The 25,674-nt window shown below is 53.5% G+C and overlaps 2 protein-coding genes across 7 annotated transcripts in view; both read right to left on the minus strand.

Annotated features, from left to right (window-relative positions):
• THRAP3 (thyroid hormone receptor associated protein 3) overlaps positions 1–10,720 on the minus strand; it is a 70,211-nt gene extending 59,491 nt beyond the window's left edge. For 3 of the 4 annotated variants that reach the window (XM_073317340.2, XM_073317337.2, XM_073317338.2), the window contains exons 1-2: positions 10,611–10,720; positions 308–391 (exon numbers count right to left, since the gene is read on the minus strand). The gene's annotated coding sequence lies outside the window, so the exon portion shown is untranslated. The remainder of the gene's footprint in view (positions 1–307; positions 392–10,610) is intronic. The other variant, XM_073317341.2, reaches the window with a different exon arrangement.
• Positions 10,721–18,899: 8,179 nt separating this feature from the next.
• MAP7D1 (MAP7 domain containing 1) overlaps positions 18,900–25,674 on the minus strand; it is a 37,936-nt gene continuing 31,161 nt past the window's right edge. For 2 of the 3 annotated variants that reach the window (XM_073317556.2, XM_073317554.2), the window contains 11 exons: positions 25,416–25,561; positions 24,729–24,865; positions 24,214–24,485; positions 23,628–23,811; positions 23,174–23,327; positions 22,425–22,529; positions 21,698–21,751; positions 21,183–21,246; positions 20,536–20,653; positions 20,089–20,285; positions 18,900–19,624 (listed from right to left, as the gene is read on the minus strand). In XM_073317556.2, the coding sequence (XP_073173657.2) occupies positions 19,614–19,624; positions 20,089–20,285; positions 20,536–20,653; positions 21,183–21,246; positions 21,698–21,751; positions 22,425–22,529; positions 23,174–23,327; positions 23,628–23,811; positions 24,214–24,485; positions 24,729–24,865; positions 25,416–25,561 (1,442 nt within the window). In that variant the 3' untranslated portion in view covers positions 18,900–19,613. The remainder of the gene's footprint in view (positions 19,625–20,088; positions 20,286–20,535; positions 20,654–21,182; positions 21,247–21,697; positions 21,752–22,424; positions 22,530–23,173; positions 23,328–23,627; positions 23,812–24,213; positions 24,486–24,728; positions 24,866–25,415; positions 25,562–25,674) is intronic. The other variant, XM_073317555.2, reaches the window with a different exon arrangement.

Consider the following 25,674-nt stretch of genomic DNA (forward strand, 5'->3'; position numbering starts at 1 on the left):
ATTTGCAGTTAATTTTTATTCCCTCTAACAGAAGAACAATTGTAACTTCCATGTAGTGATGATTTAAAATACCCAAGTTGTCCCACTTCAGGCAGTGAGATACTCACACCATCTAAATTAGCCATTTAGGACTCTCCAAAGTTCTACCTCTTCAAAATGATTACTTACATCAATGGCTTGCTTGGTTTTGCCTTCAATGAGGTTCTGGTATCAGCTCCACACCCCTTACTCACACCTTTTAAGAGCACATATTCTTTGCAAACAAGTTGCATTTGAAAATTGACCAGACAAGAATGTATTTACATACCTTGTGTAAGTCTCCAATTAACTGTGGTTCTTAGCTCTTAAACACCTGGTCTTTGTCGCAAATGGTTAAACTCTCCCCCAATTTCTAAAGAAAAGAAATCATGTATCAGCACACATGTAGGTTTACTGGGATAAGAAAGGTAGACCACTGAGTTTAGTCATTCTCCCTTGCACTCCTCCCCACAAAGTACCAAAAAGTTTCAAATATTCAATTGTGTCAGCAAAGTAGTTTAGTTATAAAGCCCTAAGTCAGCAAGCGATCACAACTATGACACCATACAAACAATAAATAATAAATTAAGTTAGTTGCTGATTTATTTTATATTTGTTGCCCACACATCGAAACTGGTCCTCTTAACAGATCTAGCGCTCCTGGGGACAGAATTTAAACATCAGAAGCAAGGAGCAAAAAAGCAATGCTTCCATGTTTACAGTATGAAACCCAGGGGCCTATTCACTAAGCTTAGTAGTTTAGTTTCTGCTGTGAGAAGTGAAATACAAATGAGAACAAGTTTGACACACACACTCTGGCTGTCTCTGGAAACTACTGCTCCCCTCTCCTTATCGCTAGTATCTTCTTACAGCCACATTACCATCATAAATCACAAACAAATGATCAGCGTGGGTGGGAGCCAGAGCTGTCAGTTTACATGTGGGGGCAGGGAGAGAACAGGTGGGTCCCCTGTACATCCCCCCTCCCCAGAAGTAATGAGGCTCCTTTGAAATGGCCAGGAGAAATTTTTGCTTTTTTTAATTTTATTTTATTAGTTACAACCAGAGAAAGGCTAAGTGTCATACATGGAGTGGGCAGGGATGAAGGAGGTTGAATAAGGGCTGAGAAAGAGATTGATTAGTAGCTGAATTGAGGGAGGATGAGTGAAAAAGGCTTTTATGGAGTGACAAGTAGAGAGAAACTGCACTGTAACTCCTGACAAGTTGTTTGTTGTCTGTTTCTGTTTGTTTGTCTTATCGGTTAGGCCTTATCTTCATAGCTCTGTTTTCTCTGTTTGTACAGCCTTGCACAGGGGGTACCCCCAACCTCGCTCAGGGCCTACAGAGACTGCCAGAACACAAATATTTCCCTCTTCCTTGTTCAGAAATACTGCACTGCGTATGGAGGGATGTGGTGTGAGGGTACACTAGGGCTGTTGTAATGAAAACTGCAGGGTGATCATTATTATAGTGAAAATAATCTACAAATTTCCTACAGACCAGGTACCAGTTAATATCTCTTTATACTGCCCTGAGACTATACAACATTGAAACTTTATAATGGAATATGCAAATTATCCACAGTGGATAATTGAAAATAAGAGCCCAGCATACATGCAGAGAGCTATAAAAGAGCTGAAATCAAAATGTATGCTACTAGCTGACACACAAGACTAAGGGGAAAAACCACACACACACTTGACTCATTACATTGGGAAGAAGCCAGAAGGGAACTTCGTTCTCAGAGGAAGGTATTCCTGAGAACAATCCCAGCAACTGCCAGTCATCCCTTCACAATGCTGCATCATTCTAGAATAAAGCTACATGGCTCTACTGACACTGCCCAGAATGGTCAGTGCACCATAAATTATTTGCTAGGCAGCCTGCATATTCTCCTATTTGAAGAAGCTTGAATTTTTCTGACACTGCGCATCTTTACAGAAAAGAAAAGGTCAGTGAAAGACTACTGAATAAAAATCCAATGCTGCCTCACTGAGATTAAAATACTCTGCCCATCACTACCCAGTACTTTAGTGTTCTCTGAATTGCCACTGTGTTCTATAAAACAGCAGCTTCCGGTTATCATGGAGTGAAACGATGCAAACATGCGTCTCATGCCAGTGAAAAAGTAATGCCATGTTGTTATCACTGTTCACAGCTCCAATATTACAAAGTAGAGAAGCAGAAATTCAAAGCTTTCTCCCGGCTAGTAGCAGTGATCACTTTCATTACCCTGCCCCTCTTTTTCAGATGCAATAATGCTCTTCACCAAGAGACAGAATGCAGAAAGATGTTTCCCAGCATAAAAGACCCAGGGAGTTAGACTTAAGTAGTCACCCAGAGAACCTTCAAAATGGCAGATATTTCTCTCCAGACACCACTTCAGGGCACTAAGAGAACAGAGTAGGCCAAGATGAGCTCCTATAGGCACTTAAATGTGCTTTCATCGTCATTCAGGGATCTGCCATCAAAAAGTACAGGCCAGCTTGTCAATCACCCAACACATGGCTGCTGAGTGGTGAAACCAGTCAGTCTATCTTTGCTGAAGGAAGGACTCTAGCAATATATGTCTGTAAGCATGCAGTATGTTTGAAGGACACACACATACTGACTGCAAGGAGAGCCACCATGGCTGTAATCGCTACAATTAACTCATGAGACACTGTAAACAGTTATCTTCCAAATATTTTCCAGAGTCACAGTACCTTTTGAAACCTAATGCTATTAAATCTATCTCAGACACACTTGTCAATGCCAGCAGACCTACACTAGTCTATATAAATGAAAAGCAAAAATATTCTCTCGCACACAAACAACCACCCTCCCTGTCACCATCGTAAGTAATGTTAAAACAAAAGAGTCAGATGACCTCAAACATTCTCTGTGCCAGGCAACTACTACCTGAACACACCCAGGTATTAAATACAGCTCAAAGTAACCTAGCTTTTCCAGCTACGGAAAAGCATTAAGGATATGCGGCTGCTTAAATAATTATCCAGTTCTGACAAGCCAAACCGTCATTCTCCAAAGACAAAACCAAAGAGCTGAAAATAGAGCAACTGGCCACTATTATTTTACACAGCTGGTGGACTGAGCGGACAAGGAATGCCCACACGGCCAAAAACACCCTCAGTCTTCATCTGTCCACCTAGATGCTTACATGGCCTCCAACAGCATACTTTTTTTTTTACGCTACATAAAATGAAATCTCTTGATGCATCTCCATTGACTTTAGCGGAACTGCACCTGCTTTATGACAGTGGCAAATTTCACTCAGTACATTTTGTTTTCAACTAACACCCTTGATAGTCTGACCACATTAAAGGACACCCACTTCTTTATCTGGCTACCAAATTTCAAAATGCCTAACTGGTAATAAACATTCGGAACACAGTTCTAATTTAACCTGAAAGGCTGACTGCTTGATTTGAAAATGGAATTTGCAAAACTATTTGAATTAACCAAGCTGGATTATGCTGATAACCATCAATGGCCTTGGCGCCAAGCACTATAATACAGGCTATGCATATTTCATTTAGAAACACCCATACCACAGAACAGCTCCACTAAAGCAATTCAAATTAAAAAAATTAGCAAGGGGCCTGCTTCACCATATAGGCAAGGCTGCCATCTGGCATGTTTAAATTTGAGTCTTAAGCTCCCAAAACTGACAGTGCATACAGCTCAAGGACGACAGAGCCTCACACACTACTCAAGCAATCCTCCTTCTATATAGTGCTTGTTATCCAAGAAAGGGTTGCCACAATGTGACACTAGTCAAGGACAGGGCAGAGATGCAGGGCAGGTAAAGTAATTTAGAGATGAGGGTGATTTCAAAAGGTAAAATGAGCAGAAATTGCAAAGCATATCTCAGCATGATCACAGACAGGACTTCTACAAGCAGATAACCACTTGAGTAAAGTACAGAGCACCATGTTTGGCCACATGTAAGCAGGGTGGATTTGATTTAAATCACTAGACAGGAAGACTCGATTTAATCATGTATTTCTACATAAAAGTGCTTTCTTGTTGGCTGTTATAACGTTAATACATATTCTTCACAGTTCAGAGATAGATGAAGGTTTCATTTTTAGAAGGTACACAATATATACATTTTTAAAGTGATTTATTTTGAAAACTTTTCTGATTAGTTTTACAGCTATATCAGAAAATGAATGATTGGTTATTTCATTTACCAAAGGAAATTGAAGCAGATATTTATGAATATCATGGGAGGTGAACTATCTCCAATTCAACAGGTTAATCATTAATATTTGTAGGATTTTCTTGCCATACTGTATTAGGAGAAGAACATCACCACACAGACATTTAAATGGTTTTATTTAACTAAAACAACGTTATGTATTCTGGATTTTTTTCTTCAACAACAAACACATAATATTTTAACAAAACAAGCATATGAATTTTTGAATTTAGTTAAACATTCAAGTTTTTTTAAAATCAGGTTTGTTTTTGTTAAAATTGTTAACTAAAATAGTTAAATGAAATATTTAAAAAACCACAAAAATTAAATCGATTGTGTCAGCCAGGTCAAAGTGAGAAACTTAAATATTGGCTTCTGCAGCTAACTCAGTCGTCTTCACCTTCATTTTTCCGTTTGTCCATAATCTGGAAAAGAAAAATAAGCTTTCCTGCTTTGCCAGGTCCCAAACGATTTCTCGATTTGGAATGAATTAGTCCAAAGGAAGAAAATAGTCTTTCTACACCAGCAGAAGAACCTACTGCTGTGAAAAGTGAGATCATCACTTCAACAATCTCTGAATCCAAGTGCTTAAGTGACTTCCACCAGTTCACTGGTGTGACTTTCTTTAAAAGATCATCAGCAAACATGTATTTCTTGAATGGCTCTTATTCCCTAACTTGGTCTCCTTTATGGCCTGCTGCCATTATAGGTTTTCCCTTCTAGTGAGAGAATGGTATGGTAGATCTCAAATCAATGAAGATTACACTCAGAAAGACCTCAAGACTTCTGGAATATGCTGCTCAAACTGTTTCACTTTTGCTTCTACTGCTTGTCCCTCCCTTCTCACATTTATCTCCAGACTTCTTCTCCTTGCCCAGACCTATTCCGCGCCCAACAATCTTCTATTCATTGAACTTTCTGAAACTTTGCACTTTTAAAGAGAGATAAGGGATTGACTCTGTGTACACAAATTTGCAGAGGGACAATAGGGTTGAGGTCTGTTATTTCTCACCTCTGTATTTTATTTATTTACTTAAAAGCATTTTTGCTGTTATCAAGCATGTTATCTCCAGAGACACAAATCCACAGTTTGAGAACTTCAAAACTAAGCCCCTCTGATGGCATCTTCTAGACTGAGAACTGAGTCCCATTGGGTAGATAGAAAGATTAACCTAAATAATCTATACAGAAGCCCCTGGAATCCCATAAGATTAGGTCCCTAATCCATGAACTATTGGAATTCATTTACAAACCTTTTCTTAATCATTACATGAATATATTGTCTCATTCTATAGAATTACAATTTATAATCCCTATTCCATGATGAGATATTTTTGAGCTATAATGTATCTTAATTAAAACCATCTTTAGATAGGAATTTTTCCCCTCAAAAAGCATTTTATCAAAAAAACCCAATTTAAATAAAAAATCCAATTTAAAAAAAAAATCATTGATTTTTATCCACCCCACACATAAATTAGAACTTGTAACTGATGATTGCCAATGCACAGCCAGCCACTGATTACCAGATAGCTCAGGAGCACATTAGGCATCAAATATTTTAAAAAGGCACTAGATTGGGAGTTATATGGGCCCATATTTACAAGATCAGATTTGGTCTCCTTACAGAGAGTTGGACGGTGAATAAGAACACAGGGCTATGAACAGGAGGAGAGAGAGCTTGGCAAAATGTTTCTGTGCTGTCATTCTGCCTTCAGAACAGCAATTACCCATTCTTCAAACCTATTATTCCTTCCCAGAAGGAAGGTGCACACCCAAGGCTACCGGGAGATCACTTTGGCTGCCCAGGCACATCAGTTTGGGTTTTCCCATTAGCATGTGATAAGACCTTCTGCATCTTCACTGTTTATTACATGCTGTTCAGCACTGCAGTGGAACAATCACTTTGCCTCCTCCTGCAGAGAGAAGCCCAGGATGAAGACAGAGCTGTATAACACCACAACTATTAGTCCAGAGCTGTCGAACATTCTCCCTTCGGTGCAGGAAGAATTACTCCTCATAAGTTAATGACGCATTCTTAATCTTAAAGGATCGGAAAAGATTTGTTCAGGGATAACTAAATACAGTGACTCAAGATGTTAAAACTATCAATATATTTCAAAAACTGATCAAGGTCACTGGTCCCTCTGCTTTGAGATAAGTCTCATAACCAGCAGTGTCTATAATGGCACTCTCCAAAACTTTTTGAGACAGCTCTTTTCCCTTGGCTCTCAGCATAGTGTCTTCTGTAGTTGGCAAGAGAGAGACCAGCACTACTTTTTGTACTACTGTAGATATGCTGCCGGAACAGGAGGAAAAACAGATTCCAAGAAAAGCTGAACTATGGCAAGGCATCAGAACTCCTTGAAGTATTCTGTGCTTCAAGAACATACATTTTGCATGACTCTCCAGAATAACTACCTTGCTTCACATGCCTTTCCAACTGCCCTTATATCAGAGCAGGTGACAATGCCACTCATTACTCAGCCCTTTCCTCACACTGCTTTGCTTTCTCCCAGTAGATTAGTTCTTGCCTGTTCTATCTCAGGTATCGCTAAGGTGCCTTTCATTGTAGATCATAGAATCATAGAATCATAGAATATCAGGGTTGGAAGGGACCCCAGAAGGTCATCTAGTCCAACCCCCTGCTCAAAGCAGGACCAATTCCCAGTTAAATCATCCCAGCCAGGGCTTTGTCAAGCCTGACCTTAAAAACCTCTAAGGAAGGAGATTCTACCACCTCCCTAGGTAACGCATTCCAGTGTTTCACCACCCTCTTAGTGAAAAAGTTTTTCCTAATATCCAATCTAAACCTCCCCCACTGCAACTTGAGACCATTACTCCTCGTTCTGTCATCTGCTACCATTGAGAACAGTCTAGAGCCATCCTCTTTGGAACCCCCTTTCAGGTAGTTGAAAGCAGCTATCAAATCCCCCCTCATTCTTATCTAAGCACTTAAATATCTAAGCACTTAAATAATCACAAAAAGGAGGAATCAGATTTCTTCAGCAAATTCTGAAGGCCTAAGGTTTACAAGCCGACTGTTGAGAAATACTGTACATCCTTTTCCTGGACTGCAAAGAGGGTCAGAATTCATAGCAAGACAGGACAAACAGAAGCAGCTCTCCTGATACCAGCATCTGACTGACAAGATGGCTATACACATACACAGCATGCCTTAATCCTATATTGTAGCTACTATCTTACTAGATACATACATTATGCTCATCACCATAAGGATGCACACTAGCTCCCTGATTTCGGTGCCAGAGGGAAGAGGGAAAAAAAGTAACTGCCTTTGCCAAACAATAATGTGAGGAAAAGCACACAAGAAGAACATAGGCATTGCATCTGCTGTTGTGACTCAATATTCACACCAACAAGCACTCTGTTTTGGCACTTCCACAAAGACTGAAGCAGCTGCAAAGCCAGGCAGAGGACTCGCTCCCTGCATTTGATTATTTAAGTTAGCATACAGCACCCATCACTGTCATGTCTTAGCACTGGCACAAGTTGGTCAGTTTTATGAAGCGGGCAAGTGGTTGTAGTCTCATAATCTATTATGTCACAAAGTACTTTGCTCCTTGTTCTATTCAGTGAGTTTGCCCATAATGTTTCTCTCTGAGTAGAAACACAGTTTTCCTGGGGGTTATCAGAAGATTCATGTTGGAATATCTGTCTCCTATCCCAGCAGAAGTCTAGTGAGAAATGATGCTATACAAACCAGTTGCAAACCTCATTCTCCTGAGCTTATAAACAGTTATCTGGGTCCAGGTTTACAAGTCTAAAGCAAACAGATACCCCATAAGAAAGATGTATTGAGGTGGCATGAATCTTCAGTACCTGCCATATTCAGAGCAGCGTTCCTTCTGAGCTTGCCTCACAGAGTGGTTGTCACATCACCTTCAACTTCAGGGAACACTAAGAGGCTTGGCAGAAGGCAAGAGTGATGACAAAGCCCATATTAGGCACTTGTCAGTTAGGAATGGGTTTAAATATAAATTTATTATATTTAGATAAAGGGTGAAGGTACTGGCCTCAGCTTTGGGGAGCATCAAGTTCCAGGTCTAAATTACATGAGTGAGCCCAGTTAAGCTGGAGTCCAGCTTGTCTTATATTTTTACAGGTTACATTAAATACGTCTGCCAAAATAATCCTTATAGTCATTACAAAGTAAAACTTCGCCATTTCTAAAAGCAGAAACAAATGATTTAGAAGCTGGATAGCCAGACAGCCTGGTGACAACATACTGCACTGCTGGAAACTCCAGCTTAGCGTTCTAGACATTGTTATTCAAGGTATGAAATGAGCTAGAAGGGGAGCAGATCTAGTCTTTGGGCAAAGCAAGCAACGTATCACTGTGATGTCCCTTCCAGTTTATCAAAAAGTGACCTGGATAGTCTTAGACAAAAGCCTTGTCCATTTTAGTCCTCCTATACAGAAGGTACGAGTATGATTATGAGACTTACAACAAAATAGAATCATTAGAGTAAAATTCCACTACAACCACCACATTCTCTGCAGTTTTATAGATCCTTAACTTCTAAACATGGCAGGGAAAAGTCAAAGGATAAATACTTGGCAAAATTACATTCTGCTTCAGCAACTAAATTTAGTATTTATTATTAAATATCAGATCAGGAAACAGCGTATGTGCATTGTTGTTGTTATAGCTGTGTCAGTCCCAGGATATTAGAGACACAAAGTGGGTGAAGTATTATCTTTTATTGGACCAACTGCTGTTGGTGAGAAAAAGCTCCCAAGCTACACAGAAGACCACAGCAAGAGCTCTGTGTAGCCTGAGTTTGTCTCTCTCACCAACAGCAGTTGGTCCAATAAAAGATATTACCTCGCACACCTTGTCTCTCTAAACAATAGGTTACTAAATTATTCTGAGGAATCCCATTTTCCCAAGGGACTGGAAGTGGAATACACAGCATTTCACATCCATGTCACCAGGAGTCCTTTATCAGATGTTCATACAGTGACTAGCACAAGGGGGCCCAACCTGGTTGTGGCCTTCAGACTATACTGCAGTATACATGTTAAATAATTTAACATTTTAATAACATTACATTGGCACTGACTAAATATTATCTTCAGTGATTTTGCCTATATCCCTCCAAGGGAGGCAGATCTTCTAGAAAAGTGGTTTCTTGACCCTTTTTGGCTCAGGACCAATTTATAAATGTTGATAGCCTCTGGCAAGCCAGTAAACAGGCTGGGGGGGGCAGGGGGGAGAAATGAGAGGTGTCAGGTTGCAGATCCCATCCCACCCCACCCCTGGAGTGGCAGTTCTGGTTCTGAAGGGCTGACTGGACTTGGCTAGCAACTCCAGGCACTGCAACATCTGGGGTTGCAGCACCCCTCAAACTGGGCTCATGGTCACGATGGCAGCCCACTCCAGGCAGCCCCGTGGCACCAGAGACACAGCAGCCACCACGGGACACCACGAAAGATTCTGGCGACCCAATTTCAGGTCACAACCCGGTGGGGCTGAGAAACCCGGTTCTAGAACAGCTCCTGCCCCATCACCCCTGGCCGGGCAAAGCCTGTTATAACACACGACCCACGTTGCAGCCCAGTTACAAACACGGAGCCGGTCACGGGGCTTGCCCAATTTTTCAACAACAAGGGGGGGGGGGGGCTCAGACTTTGTTCCTCCCCTGCCCCTCGTGCTCTAGGCTCCCCTTCCACGGCCTGTTTCCGACCAGGCAGCTGCATCTCCGTGGGTCACGGCTGTGAACCAGTCCCACCGGGGACACTGCCGAAGCGAGAGGTTTTCTTACGCCCGACGCCAGGCTCCAAGCCGGCCGACTCACGCCCCAGCGCCGAGGCAGCTGCCGCAACAGCAAAGCGGCTTCGGGGCCGCTATAAACCGCAGGGCCACGGGGTGAGCCGGGGGGGGGGCGGGCGCTGCACGGCGGGCGCGGGGAGGAGACCGGGAAAGCAGCCGGCGCCTCTGCGCCATAACCCGAGGCCGGCTGCGGCCCGCCCCCCTCGCGCAGGGCCCGCGGGCGGAGGCCGCAGCCGGGGCCGGCGGGGCCTTACTCGCGCTCCCCCCCCCCCCGCGGCCGCGTGCGAAGCGCGTTATCCCCCCCCCCGGGGAGGAGGGGGGCGGAGGCCGCCCGCGGTGACTCAGGGAGCCCGCCCCCAGCGCGAGCTCCAGCCTGGGGCCCAGCGCAGCGGCCCGTAGCCCAGGCCCGGGCCCAGCACCGAGCCGCCACGCGGCGCCGCCCGGGGCGGGGGCTGGTTTCGGGGCGGGGGGGGGAGCCCCGCGGCGGGGCGCTCCCCTCAGGGCCGGGCCCGGCGGGGCGCTCCCCTCAGGGCCGGGCCCGCGCGGCCTTGACCCCGCGGGGCGGGGGCGGCGCTCGGCCCGTTCACTCACCGGCTCCGGCTGAACCCGCGGCCTCCACCGCTGCTGCGACCGCGCCGCCTCGCCTCCTACGACACCGCCCCACAGGCCGTCGGCTCCCGCCTGCCGCGCGGGCTGCTGGGAGACGCAGTCCCCCGAGCGGCCTCCGCCCATTGGCCGCCGCGGGGGAGGGGACTACAACTCCCGGCAGGCCCCGCGCGGGAGCCGGCCTCCTGCGCACCACGCGCTGCACGCAAGGACGGGGGGGGGGCGTGCGACGGACGGGGTCAAAGGTCTCCTCACTGGGAATGGGGCCTTATGGGGTAGACTCTCCAAGGGGGGAGGGCCCAGAATGTGGGGGGGGGTTAAACCCTCTCACTGGGGTCGGGGGCAGGGAACAGGGTGAGGGTGGCTAAGCCCTGTGACTAACCTGGGTCCTGAATTGGGCCGCAAGGAAGATTTTAAACAGAACTGGTGGGTGCTGGCTGGAACGGGGGCCGCTCAAATCCTGTCCGCGAGGAGAGCCCCTCTTTGCCTCGCGGCCAGGACTGTCCCGTCTCCACCTCCCACAAAGCCTCGAGCCCCCTGTGACGGGTTGGGTCACAGAAACCCCCTGGGAGCCGCCCCCTGATGTGCCAAGGCTACTTCTGCCCCTGCTTTCCGGCCCTGCCGGCTGAGGACTCCAGCGCCCTGCCTGCTTTGAGCCAGAGCCGCTAGCCTGCTGCAAACCCAGACCCAGGTCTGAACCACGTCCCCGAACAGCTGCAGGCTTAACTGAAAGCAGCTTACAGAAGCGTGCCTGTCCTTGACACTCAGATGCCCAACTCCCCATGGGGCCCAAACCCTGAATAAATCCATTTTACATAAGCTTTATACAGGGTAAACTCATAAATTGTTCGCCCTCTGTAACACTGATAGAGAGAGATACACAGCTGTTTGCCCCCCCCCCCCCAGTACGAATACATACTCTGGGTTAATTAATAAGTAAAGTGATTTTATTAAATACAGAAAGTAGGATTTAAGTGTTCCCAAGTAGTAACAGACAGAACAAAGTGAATTACCAAGCAAAATAAAATAAAACCCGCAAGTCTATGTCTAATAAAACTGAATACAGACAAAACCTCACCAGTTCCAGTAAGCTTCCCTTTGCAGACTAATCTCCTTCTAGTCCCGGTCCAGCAATCACTCACACCCCCTGTGGTTATTGTCCTTTGTTCCAGTTTCTTTCTTGGGGGTGGAAAGGCTCTCTCTCTAGCCAGCTGAAGACAAAATGGAGGAGTCTTAAATAGACTCTCTCTTGTGAGCGGAGACCCCCTCCTCTCTCCTATGCAAAGTCCAGCTCCAAGGTGGAGTTCTGGAGTCTCCTGGGCAAGTCACAGGTCCATGCAAGACTCACAGTTTTTACAGACAGAAGCCATTGCCCACCTGGCATCTTGAACGTCTCCAGGAAGACTTCTTATATGGACTGGAGCCTTCCAAGATGCACTGTTCCTTAAGTGCTTCTTGATTGGGCACTTAACTTTGTGAAGTCCTTTCTCCAGGAACTGACCAAATGCTCTACTAAGGTTATTTAGAAATCAAGCCAGTACACGGCCAATATTCATAACTTCGAATACAAAAATGATACATGCAAACAAATAGGATTGATAGATTCAGTAGATCATAACCTTTACAGAGATATGTTACATGGTATATGTAGCATAGAACATATTCCAGTTATGTCATATATATTCATAAGCATATTTCCATAAAGCCTTATGGGGGGCACCGTCACACCCGTTCTATGTCAGGGTTTCTGAAACCTCTACATGTGACTGGGAGAGGCCGACCCCCAGGACTTGAGAAGATTCATTACTGGAGAATAGGTCATCCACCCACTATGAATGGATCTGGAAGCTCAGCGAGAGGCGTAGACCCTTCTGCAGGGCATGGGGAGCTATGGAATCATGGACGTTAGAGAGAAATCACAAAGTTCGTATTCTGCTTCTGACCAGTACTGGGTTAAATTCATTCTCCATGTGATAGGAAAGGTCAGGACATGAGACACAATCTGGCCTCTCCAGCAGGCACCCTCCCTGAAGCTGGCAGGAAGCTGTGCCAATCTGGAAAGGATGCCACAGAGGAGGTTAAAAGGGAAACAGCTAGTTCACATGAAATCAGCTGCAGAAAACACAGGCAGCCTTTTGCCAAAGCCTGATGAGCTGGCAGTTTCAGAACAGGCCTACACGGAGCTGCTGCGGCTGCCTTTGCCCAGATGCTGCTTCCTTGTTTAGAGTTCTCCTCCCCACTTTCTGCAGCCATCGCTGCACTAGAATAGGACAGAACAAGAAATCCACGAGTTATGACCTAAAAATTCATGTGTTGAGGCCGGCACATGCAGTGCAGCTTTCCCAGCAGGCACTGGGGATGTGCAAACTGGCCTAGTGAGTGGCAAATTCAAGGGATTGGAATCTGGCTAGGAACCAAGAGGTTTAGAGGCTGGGTTAGAGCAGAAGATCCAGAGTGTGGATTCTCAAGTTCTGTTCCTGGTTCCTCACTGCTTGAGTCTGGGCAGGTCACTTCACTTCTTTGCCTCAGTTTCCTCACCAGAGAGAGCGAGAGAGCAGAATGGAGCTCGTCTCCTTAGCAGAGCTGCAAGGGTGAGTTTGTAAAGTGCTGCCCAGGCTTCTTAAGTCTAGCTCTGCAAAGTCAGGCGGGGAATCTCCTGAGAACTGACTCGTGGTTTTGAAGCATCCGGGTTCCTGCCTCTGCCTGAAACTGGAAATGAGGCCATTTCTCCTGACCTTTTGGAAACTGAACAAGTATGTATTTACAGTTCGCTTTTAGCCTTGGACAGCGACTGGAGGGTCTGGGCTTGTTCCAAGCCACCTCTGTCCACCCAAAGCTGGGAAGGTCCCCATGCGGGTGCCCACTCCTAGTGATTCCTTTGTTGCACGCTGCAGTTTTAAGAATCGTCCCGATGGCTTTCGGGAAGTCTGGCTCTGGGGGCAGCAAGGCAGGGGCGGGAAAGTGGTGGAGCAGCACAACGGGTGTAGAAGCCCTGCCTTCCCTTCAGAAAAGCGCCTGGTTTCGGAAGCAGTGAAGGAAACAGCTATCCTTGCTTATAGGCCCCAAGCCAGAGGAGTCTAGAATGTTTTTCATGGACCTTTGAAATTACCCACAGCTGCTCTTATGATTTGCAGGACCCCAAAATATCAGCCAGGGAAAAACAGCAGGGAGTTGCCTCCTCGCCTATGCCTGCTGCTAATGAGAAATGGTCTGTGTCAGAAAGCTGCCCTGGGATGAGGGCTCTATGGCAACAGAAGCCCAAGTGATTGTTTCTCTCTCTAGAAGCCTTGTAGCTGGAAAGATTTGTGTGTTCACAGCAAGGCCCCGCTGCTGTCGCTACCGAGCCACTCCTAGCCCACACCTGATTCACAATGACTCTTTCCTTGTTGGCCTGCGCAGAGTCTTTATGGGCTAGAGATCAGAGCATAGGGCTCAGTTTGAGATTCTGCCATTAACTCACCATCTGGGCCTGGGCAAGACTCTTAATCTCTTTGTGCCTCAGGTTTCTTACCTGTCCAATGGGGCTAAGAATAACTTGCCTTCTTCAAGAGAGAAGGGCATGAGGCCGGATTCCTCTATGTGTGTACTGGGCTTCCAGCAGGGAAGGAGCTGAATGTTATTTCCTTTATTTGTGGTGAAGGGCAGCTGTGATGGTCCCATGGCAAATAACAAAACAAACAAAGGCCCAGCTCAGCTGATGCTGATTTCCAGCTGGAATCCAGTTGGTGCCTGCAATCTTTGAGGACCACAGAACCTGCTCAGCTGCCCCAGCGCTCTCTTTACAGACAGGCTCTTGTTCTCAGTGGAGTTTTACTGGGAGCTGACACCTGTTTCATTTATTTGCCCAGTTGAGTCTCAGGCCTTAGAATTCAGCCAATAAAAACCCAGCTACGTACACTTAGGACTCAGTCCTCAGCCAATGGAAAGTCTGGCACTGGCTGCAGTGGATTTGGGTTAGGCCCACTGGCACTATGCTGCCCAGCCTGCTTTGGAAAGATATTGCAGTACCCAGATAACTGCATCGCAGCCAGCTAACCAAGCACCACCTGTCCCCTTCCCTGGGTGGCTAGGGCAGCTGGGCCCTTCCTAGTGACAAGTGAACATGCAGGGGACTTGCAGACAGAAGTAGAGGACAAGTTGTGGGAGAAGAGGGAAGATCCCTGGTTTGACTGTGAACCCTGCACTGCATCAGGTGCTGCTCCGCCCCCTGAAGCCAATGCATGGGCTGTTCCCCTCCCATCAGTCCGCAGGGTCCCTCTGGGACTGGCACACGGACTGAGCCCTGCTATATACAAGTGGAAGGAAAATCTGGGGCTTTCCGCACTCACAGGCTTCTTGGAGCATTGCAGGGCTTGCCAGCATGGCCTGTGGGTTTTTCCACCTGCAGATGGTATCGTTTTAATTCCTCCTGCTGGAGGCCCATGATCCATCAACCTCAGGGCTGGATTGGTGACATGGTGCTAACTTAAGGCCTCTGATGTCTTTATGTGTGAATTTGTGATGGCAAGAACTCACCTCCCAGCCTCGACCCCAAGAGCCAACCTAACACCTGATGTGTCCTCTGTTGGAACAGATCTAACAGGACGTCTCAGGGGCATGACGGAGGGTTCTGAGGTACACACCATGGTTCAATTCCCTACTCTGCCACTGACTCCCTGTGTGACCCAGGGCAAGTCACCAGCCTCTCTGTGCCTCACTTCCCCAGCTATCTCCCAGCCCTTGTGTGTTGTTGATTTAAATTCTAAGCCCTTGGAGGCAGGGACTGCCTCTGTGTCTGTGCAGCTCCTGGCACAATGGGGCCTTGAACGCAGTTCGGCCTCTAAGTGCTACTGAAATACAATTAATAGTGAGTCATTTTTAGTTCCATTAAAAAGCATCACTCCTGGGTGTAAGGCAACCTGTGTGGCTGTGCTGGATGCAGCGCAAAGGTCTAATAAAATTCATGGTTTTGCTCCATGGCTGCAGTGGTGTTAACAGGCCACTTCACCGTGGCTGGTCCCTTCAAACATGTGTTAACTGCTCATGTGAACAATCTGGTCCACATTGGATCGAGCTGTGACACTCCGAGTTCCTTTCCCAGGCCTGAAGCAGAGCTCGCGGTAAGCTCAGAGCTCGTCTCTCTCACCCACAGAAGTTGGTCCAATAAAAGACATTCCCCGCCCCACCTTGCATCTAATAAAATCCGTGTTATGGGCCCGTGGCTCCTTCCCCACAGTTGCTGCTTGGGGGGTTGGGGGGGACAGGGGGAGTTCAGCTCTCTCTGCACTGTCCCAGTCTCTTCCTGGGAGCAGTAGTACTGGGAGAGGGACACCACTGCTCCTTACTCTGCCTCCAAGGTCCATGCTGGGAGGGTCCCCCGCCCCCCATCTGACCACCCTCCCTCCACGCGACCTTGTAAGGAATGATGGGGCCATTTGATCTGGACAGATACCGCAGCAGAGCAAAAACCGTTGAGATGGGAGGCCCAGCTGAGAGAGCAATGCTGATCCAGGTGCCGCAAAAGCCACAACAATCTCTGCTGGACACCTGGGGGGCCCTGTCAGGGCTCTGGAGCAGAGCTGCACCGGGGAGCACAGCAAAGCAGTGTTCTTGGGGTATGTCAGACAAGAGCTATGGGGAGCGTAGTGTCCCCACCTTGTCACTCAGCTGGTCACCTCCTGGCCTACCTAGACGTGGGAGAAGCATCCTGCACCACAGGGATAGGGGTGGGCATGCTCACGAGAGCGGGTTGTGTGACCCACAGCTTCATCGAGCCCACCAGCAAAGAGCACCCCACTGGGCCGGGGCAGGAACTCCCTCCCCTCAGGGCACCATTGAGGTCTATGACCCGCCACCTTCCATTCTGTTCTGGAGCCCTGGCCCTTTAAGAAACAACAATCTAGTGCTGAGAGGAGCCGACTTAGAATGTCCGATTCCAGCTGCCATCGCTGGAAACGGATCCCGGCTTCTGCTGGTTCTGAACCCCTTCCTAGGACCCCAAGGCTTTGCTTCGACCGGTTGGGCGCAGCCCTGGCACAGCCTGGCATTGCTTTTGAGCAGGAAACTGGGAACCAGGAGAGCTGGGCTCTGTGTTGACTTTGCCATGCTGTGTGACCGTGGACCCTCTCTGTGCCTCAGTTTCCCCATCTGTATAATGGGGGCACAGCCCTCTGAGCACTGTGAAAGGAAGAGTCTCGCTCTTCGGTTATTATTAGCAGCATTGCTGCTGTAGCGTTGGGCTACAGCCGGACCTGCCCTGGCTCTGCTCCTGGCATCGGCAGAGCCGGCACCATCACTGCCATGTTCCTGCTGCCTTCCAGCCTGATGCCACTTGGAAAGAATGCCCCCGGAGGCCCCTTTTCCACCCTTGCCAGGCTTTGTGGGTGGGTAGGGGAGGAAGCCAGCGAGAGCCATGTGCCAGGGCCAGGCATGCTGACCTTGGTATGCTGAGGGGGTCTGAAAATAGACCCCCAGGGTGTCATCGACATATTAGAAGGGAACAACAGCTGAGCAGCCAGCTAGAGGGAGGAGGGGAGTCCTGGGGGTGGGGTTAGGAAGTAGATTTAATGCTTTGAGGAATCTGTTCCTCCAAGGGAGCAGCGAGATCCTGGGTCCCCAGGGCTGGAGCCAGCCTGGCTGTCTTCACAGGCCGGGGTGGAAAGTATCCAGCAGCCCATCACAGAAACCTTCCCCAGCAGCGCAACCCTCCGCTCCTCTGATGGGGGATGAGCAGGCTCCCAGCCCAGGAGTCAACACTGGGCACTAACGACTGCTCCTCGGCATCTCAGCGATTAACACAACCCTCAGAAATCCTTTTCCCTGCTTGCATGTTACAGGCCTGGCAGCTAGCAACACAGGGCAGAGGCCAAAGGGGAGACCTTACCACAAATGGCTAAGAAAGGATCTGCCTTGCACTACTGTTATTAACTCATACCTGCGCTGTGGTAGCTTCTGGCCACTGGGCACTGCCTGGCCAGACCCCAAAGACACTGTCCTTGCCCTTACACTGTCAGCATTGCAGCAGGCAGCATAGGCATCTGGCTAGCCCAACGCCGACTGCTCTGCCAGTCCCAATCCCCCAAAGCACACCAAGCCAGGAGCGAGAGCAGGATGTCTACAATACATCCCCAACCACCGGGCTCACTGTGCTAGGACCAGTTTTCCCGATAATCAGAGACCTTCCATATAACAAACAGACCTTGCAGGTAAGAGGAAGTTCTGGATAGCAGAGGGATCCTAAGCCTGGCTGGGCTTTGCACACAGACACACTACGCTGTGGGTGGGCCCATAGCTATAGGGTATTAGTTCTTTACGACTGAGCGTTTATTACAAACAAACTCCAATCTCTCCCCACGTGGGCTGCAGGGGTAGAGGCAGGCGGTTGCTTATGGCATGGGGAGAAGTGCAAGCAACTTGTTCTTTATGGAAGGTTTGGGTTTTGTGAAACATTCAATATCAAAAACCCACTTGCCTCCCTTCTCCTCGATTTAAATCCTATGTTTACATTTTAAAGGGAAATTTGAAATATTAAATCCAGGTTTAGAGGCTTTCAGGTGGATGGAAAATTTCGGGAACATTTTTCAATAAAAGTGTTACGATCTAAAAAAAAAAAAGTTCACAAAACCAAACAGTTCGGTGAGTTGCGAATTCTGCAAACGGAAGCAGCTGCACAGGTCCCACAGGGGCTGGAAAATGGGCTCTGGGTGTGTGTCTCAGGTCCTGCTGGATGGAGCTCCAGGGTCCTGCTCTGCTCCTTTCTGGCACCTCCTGCGCTCAGTGGAGCTGCACCAGGGCTAGGGCTCAGTCTCCTGTAGCTAATCCTGGGGCCCCTGCCAGTGCTCCGGAGCGGAGCTGCACCAGGGAGTGCATTTTGGCAGCTGACTAGGAGAGAAGACAGGGCCTGCTGGGATCTCACGCCCCATCAGCGAGAATAAAGAGCACAAAGGTTGCTGCCATCTCCTGGACGGCAGCGGCGATGTAGCAGGAAAGCTCAGACCCTGCAGCACCATCTCTCACAGCTAGAAGATGAAAGAGCAAGGGGTGGCAGGCTGGGAAAGGCCAGGCTGACCCTTGGTTCCCTGCACTGGGCTCAGCGTGGCAGGGGGAGGCCGTGTGCATTTGGCTCCAGCTTCGGGTCCGAGGCGCTGACGTCACCGGCTGGAGACGGTAAGAGAATCCCGAGCCCTCCCTTCTGCCCACGCTGTCACCTCCCGGCCCAGAGCAGGAGGCAGAGACAGCGAGGGGCCAGGGCCGACCGGCGGGCTCCGCGCGCACACAGAGACGCGGAGGCGGGGCGGCTCTTCCGTTTTATTGTTCAGATGCATAACACTGTCACAATGGCACCGAGCGAGGCGGGCGCGGCCCCGGCAGCCCCCTCCCACACACACAGCACCGACACCCGCGCCCGTGGCGGCCCAGGAGAATAGCACGTCGTACGGGGGCAGTGGTCAGAGTGGCACCAAGCAGCTGGCTGGGCCCGGCTACAGGAGGTTAAATGAGCTCAAACCCTAGACCCCTGAACACAGCCGGCCAGTGCCAGCCTCCTGCGCCCTCCAAGCTTGCGGGATGGGCCCTGCCTTCTGCACAGAGAGAGATGGGCCTGGTGCTCATCCCTGATGTCACACGGAGCTTTATTTACATTATTCACATACACTGTCCCCAGCAAGTTAAATAACTACATTATTACATCACACGTTGGGGGGGGGCGGCACGGTGGGAACCGCTAGGAGGGGCAGGGGTGTCAGTCTGATAAGGTGCATGTTAAAAACGAACAAAAAGAGAAATCAAGAGTCCCTGGGGCTGGTGGGAGGGGGGCACGTCCCGGCCCCCTGCCCTGCCCGGTTCATCCTCTTCATGGGGCGGTAGGTGGGAGTGACGTGGTTTTTCGTCTGATAACAGCTATAGTTCTGTGAGAAAGTCCGGAATTGGCACTTCTCCTTGCCCCCGCACCATGGCAGCCACGGCGCAGGCCACCAGGGGGCGCTCTGCCCAGGGAGACGCATCTGCCCCTCACAGCACTTCTGTGGGGAGAGGGCGAGAGAAAGGGGGAGGCAGATTAGGCCAGCGTGGCTCACGGACACTGCCTGCCAGCCCGGCCAGCGGGCAGAGCTGTGCCCGCCCTGGGGCTCCGCGCACAGCATCCGGCGGCCGTGGCCGCACTGGCAGGGGGTGACCCCGCAGGACGTCCCAGGACAGAAGGGGCCACGGTGGCAGGAGGAGGGGACGGCCCCTGTGCTGCCCAGGTTTTCTACAGGCTGATGCTGTCGCTCTGCCAGGATCTGCTCCAGGGCCAAGCTGAGCCTCTTCCCCCAAACCCTGCTTGGGCCACCCCCAACCCCACCCTGCTGGGGCTCTATCCCTCCCCACTGAGCCCCACACCCCCCTCCCCCGCTGGGCCCATGCAGAGGATCCATGAAGGGTGGGCGCGAGCTCCGGCAAGAGCGGGCTGGCTGGGGCCGGGTGGGTGAGCAGGGGAAGCTCCTACCTGTGACCTGGGGGGGCTTGACGACGGCCGCCTTGAGGAAGGGCTCCTTGTCCCCGAAGGGGATGATGGGGTCGACGCTGCCGCTGTGCGGAGAGAGCTCCAGCACGCCCTGGCCCACCTCCTTGCCGGGAAAGCCGTTCTCGTGCTTGCCAGGCTGCACACCATTCACCAGGGGCGCTGCGTCCTTGCTGGGGGGGCTGTGAGGGGAAATGGGGGGGCTGCAGTGAGCCCAGAAGGGGGGTGCACAAAGCCCAGCCCCCAACCCCCTCACTCCAACCCTCACAGGCTGCAGAGCTGCAGCTCCCCCTGGCCCCAGGGCTGGGGGTTCCCAGCAGCCCCCTGCATGGTCCCAGCTCCCCCCGGCCCCGGAGCAGGGTGCTCCCAGCCGCCCCCGGCGTGGTCCCAGCTCCCTCTGCCCTGCCCGGTGCCTCCCCCCAGGGCAGATACCTTTGCTGCGGCCCCTCAGGGACAGGGTCCATCCGCACACCCTGGCTCTCTGTGCCGGGTGTCTCTGACTCAGGGAACTCCTCTTCCTTCGCCAACGGCCCTGTTCGCTTCCCACAGCCTGGGGACCGGAGCAGAGATGGGTCAGTCCCCCCCGGCCTGGACCCCAGGAGGGGTGGGATGCTCAGGCCCAGCAGGGTAGGGTTGTGGGACAGTGTGGGGTGGGCATCCCACACAGACCTGGCCAGGGAGACCTGGTGTGTGCCATTTGTGGGTCTGGGCTGCATGTCTCACAGGGCCAGTGGGGCGGGCTGGGCCATGGGAGGGCCCTGCATGATTGGCCTCGTGTGTACGGGTCTGGGGCGTGGAGGGGTGGGATGCCTGGGCTCAGAGGGGTGGTGTAGTGGGGTGTGCTGCCCAGGCCCGGATGAGGGAGGTGGGGGTGTGCCACTCGGGGCCCAGAGGGGCGGGGTGGGGATGGAGAGGGGTGTGCCCCAGAGGGGCAGGGGTATGCGGCCCGGAGGGGCAGGGACGGAGCAAAGGGGGGTGTGGCCTGGAAGGGCGGGGTGGGGGGTGGGCTGGGGGCGGGGCTCTCCCATGCAAGCCTGGTGTGGGGAGCAGCTTTGCAAGGCCCCAGGCTCGGCGTTTACCTGGGCTGGTGTCAGCCTCCCGTTTGGCTTCTTTCCCATTCACCATTTTCTTCTCTTCCTTCTTCTGCAGAGGGAGAGGAGCGCACTGAGCTGTGTCCCAAGGCCCAGCGGAGGGGCCAGGACAGGCCTGGGCTGGCAGCCACTGGGACCCCTGCCGCCGGGACCCCATGCTGAGGGGGAGCAGGCATAGCCAGGGGAGAGACCCCAACCCCTCCAGGCCCATCCCAGAGGCTGCTGGGATGTGGGGCAGCCTGCTAGCCCCCATGGGGGCAGTGACCTCCACAGCCCTGGCCCCTGCCCACTCACCACCTCCGGCAGCCCTAGCCCAGCAGGGTTGGGCACAGAGGTCAGGCATGCGGCATCCCAGGGTCTCACTGAAGAACCAGGAGGGGCTGGGCCCAGAACCTCCCCCCCGGCCCATCACCGCGTGGCATGGCCACCACCAGGGCCTCCGGATGGGCAGCCCCACGTGCAGCTGGGCTGCTCGCTGGCACGCCGCACCCACAGGTACCCACCTTTGCATCGGCCGCGTCTGACTTGCGCGTCCTCTTCATGATCTCTTCCAGCCGCTGCGGAGAGAGAAGGTGGGTCAGTCCCAGAGCCCTCGCCTGGCACCCCCCACTCTGCCCAGCTGGGCTCGGGGCTCCACAGGACGATGGGTCCAACCTTGCTTGGCTGACCCAATGTGGGCTTCAGGGGCAGACACCCCTGGGGAAAGCGCTGGAAGCTGCCCCCCTCACACCTGGTCTCCGGGGCACAGGGGCTGTGAGCCGGCAGCTCACTGAGCGCTTCCCCAGAGTCCCAGCTGCCATCGGTGCAGCGCCCGGGCACCACCCTCTGCACTGTGCTGCTCCCCGTCCCCAGGGCTCTGCCTTGCCCTACCGCCCCTGCACCACTGCTCCCCTTTCCCCCTCCCCAACTCCGCCTGGACCAGCTCAGCCTCCTGGGCTCCACCCCTGCACCCTGACACGGCCCCACCCCACTTCCTCACCTCACCCCCACCTTCCCCTGCTCTCCGCCCCGACCCTGCCCCACTTCCCCACCCCCAGCTTCCCTTGCTCTCTGCCCCCACCCTGCCCCACTCTCCCCGCCCCACTTCCCCACCCCACCCCCATCTTCCCCTGCTCTCTGCCCCCACCCTGCCCCACTTCCCCTGCTCTCTGCCCCACCCAGCCCCACTTCCCCTGCAATGCACCCCGCCACCCTCCTGTGCACCCCACCCCACCCCTCCTCCCCGCTCACCTTCTTCCTTTCCAGCCGCTCCTGCTCCTCCCTCTGGAAATGCTTCTCCCGTTCCAGCCGCTGCCTCTCGGCCTCCTCACGGGCCCGCGCCTCCGCCTCCTCTCTCTGCAGGACACGCGGGAGCCAGCCCCCAGGGTCAGCACACAGGCAAGGGCCCTGCCCCGCCAGGAGGGGCCGTTTCCCACCGCTGGGCCTCGCCAGCCAGCACCCCGGGGAGGCGGAGCGAGTGTCCAGAGGAGGTCCCCCGCACCCCGCCCTGTGTGCATAGCCCGGGCACAGCTCTGGCCCTGCCGGGGACGGCACAGGGTAACACAGCCGGGAGCCAGGCCCAGGCTGGGCCAGCGGGGGGTGCGGGTTGGGAGTGAGGGGCACCGGCAGTGCTGTGGGGGGAGTGCAGGCGGGAACGGCGGGGGGGCCAGCACTGGAGGCTTGTGGGGGCAGCTGGGGCACAGCCTGGCACAGCCCCCTGCCGGGGAAGAACCAGGTGTCGCCAGCTGCTGCGTGGGAATTCCAGGCCACTAGTGCTTCTCTCCACCACTAGGTGGCAGGGCAGGTACGTGGCTCCCTCCCACATGGGGGCGGGGGGGGGTGTCTGTGCCCAGGGCCCGGACCTTGTGTCACCCCCGCCCTGCCCACCCCACGTGCCGCCCTGTGCCCATCCTGCCCCTCCCCGTCCCTCCCCTCCTCTCGCCCCCCATCCTCCCCCACACCCCACGTGCCCACCCCCCGCCCCACTCTGCCACCTGCACCTGCTTCTGCAGCCGCTCCATCTCCTCCTGCTCGGCTCGGGCCCGCTCCTCGGCCTGGCGCTCCTCGGCCTGGCGCTCCTCCTGCTGCCGCATCTGCGCCTCCTCCCGCCGGCGGGCCTCGGCCTCCCGCCGGGCCTGCGCCTCCCTCTGGCGCCTACGGCACACGGCACCTCAGTCCCCCTGCCCCGCCGACCGCCGCGAGCTGCCCGGCCTGCGAGACGGTGGAGGCTTCCCAAGGCAGCCGGATGGGGCACAGGGCGGGGCTGCTCCAGGGTCTGCCCCTGCGGACAGTCAGCGCCCCCAAGTGCCAAGCTCCAAAGGCCCCTCTGAGGCCCGCTGCGGGGTATCGGGGCCCCTGGCAGTGGGGTGAGCGCTGCCTCCCCATCCCTGGGCACGGCGGGGGGCCCCAGCAGGCACAGAGGAGCCCCCCGCCCTGCGGGGCTGAGCCACTGACCTCTCCTGCTCCTCCTGCTCCCGGCGCTCCTGCCCCTCACGCTCCCGCTGCTCGCGGGCTTGCCGGCGTTTCTCTGTCAGGAGCCGGGCTGCCTCTTCCCGGTCTGTGGTGCCCGCCGTGGGTTTGCCCGAAGGCGTGGCAGGAGCCGGCGTAGGGCTGGGGGTGCCGGCGGGGGCAGCAGTACCTGCAGAACGCACAGTGTCACGAACAAATTCATCACACCCACTTCCTCCGCAGGGAGAGAACCCAGGCGTCCTGCGCCCACGCCCCCTGCTCTACACCACTAGACCCCACGCCCCTCACAGAGCGGGAATAGAACCCAGGAGTCCTGGCTCTCCCTCCCTCCCTCCCCAGGGCCAGCGATAGAACCCAGGGGTCCTGGCTCCCAGCACCCTCCTCCAACCCACTAGTCCTGCCATTCCCAAGCAGGGAGGCGTGAAGCTGTTTGATGCAGGAAGAACCGCGCTCACACCCGAGCGCTGGAAGCAGATGCCCGCTGGCTCGGGGCCCCTTTCCCACCTGACCCTGCGAGGGGCCGGCGGGGGTTCTGGGAGATGGGGCTGGATCAGGGTGCGTGTTCTCAGACCTGGGGGCTGCTCAGCGGGCCCAGGAGTCTTGGGGGTGTCAGGCGGGGCCGGGGAGGCCGCTCCCCTCTCCTCTTCCTCCTCCTTCCTCTCACGCGCCTTCAGCTGGCTCTCGCGCTCCTTGCGCTCCTCCTTGGCCCTGGGCCGCCCCTTGCGGGAGGTGTGGGCGCTGCGGGGCAGTGGGGGCTTGTGGGGAGAGCCGAGGCCTGGGCTGGGGGAAGCCGGCCGGTGGCTGGGGGTGGCAGGCGATGAGGGCCGGTTCCTTGGCCCCGGGCTGTGAACGAAGAGGAACAAAGTAGTAAGGTGAACCGCGGATGCCCCCACCCTGAGCCTGCCCACTGCGCCGTGGCCCTGCAGTTGGCACCACCGCAGCTTGAAGCAGTGGCCAAGGGCCCTGCAGAGCCCCCTGGTCTGGGCCCAGGCAGGCCGCATCCCAGCATCGCTGGCAGGGCCCCATGGCTCTCGGCTAGTCGGCTGTGGAGTGGCTAACAGTGCTCAGGCCGAGGCAGCTCCTGACCTGCTGTCCACGGCGGGCCGGGGGAATCTGGGCTGGCTGCTGGGCAGGGGCTGGTGCTTCTTGAGGCCCCGCTCACGAGACAGGGCGCTCCGCTCCTTGGCGTTCTCCCGCTCCTTGTCCTTCTTCTCCTTCTTCTTCTGTGCGGGGGAGGAGAGAAATCAGAGCCCAGGAGCAGGGAGAATGATAACGAGGGGCTGGCGACCTGCCAGCTCCTTGCGAGATGGGGCCAAGGCTGGGGGCACACGAATCTCTCACAGTCCCCTGGCTGTCACCCCCTGGTACAGAGGGGAAACCGAGGCACAGAGATCTGCCCAGGGTCTGGGAGCAGCTCAGGACTGGGCTGTTTCTATGGGGCACAGCCCGAATGCCAGCTCTGAGACCCCCCAGGGGCAAGGCCTGCTCTGCAGGGGACACTAAGGGCTGGCCAGGCCCTCGAGGGCTGGTCGGGTCTGGCTGGTGGGTGGCAGGCAGCAGCAGCGATGTGATCTGTTCCTGCTGGGTTTGCTGTCTGGCCAGCGCCCATCACGGGCTGGCTGCAGCGGGGTCCTGCCCGACAAACCACCCCATCCCCCAGACACGAGGGGGCAGAGCCCGGGGCCCAGGGGAGCCAGGCGCTGGAGATGCGCTTGGTTCCCGCGCAGGGCTGCGCTTAGGGAGAGCTGTGTTCGGGGACAGGGCAGCACTCACAGGCGAGGACTCGGCTCTCCGGCGCGGCGTCACGTCCGGGCTGCTGGCCACCGCCCTGCGGCACTCCCAGCAGCGACGCTGCATGCGGTGGTTGTTGCAGGGGCTGAGGGGGCTGGTGGAGGCAGAGCGGGGGCACACCGGCACCGCTGGGGGCAGAGAGCACACACGGTCAGGCTGGCCGCCCTGGCAGGGGCAGGGATCATCAGACAACAGGCTGCAGGGCTGTTCCTCCAGAGGAGTGGGGGGACCCCAGCATGTG

The sequence above is a fragment of the Lepidochelys kempii genome, chromosome 19, assembly GCF_965140285.1.
Source record: "Lepidochelys kempii isolate rLepKem1 chromosome 19, rLepKem1.hap1, whole genome shotgun sequence".
Classification (NCBI taxonomy): domain Eukaryota; kingdom Metazoa; phylum Chordata; order Testudines; family Cheloniidae; genus Lepidochelys; species Lepidochelys kempii.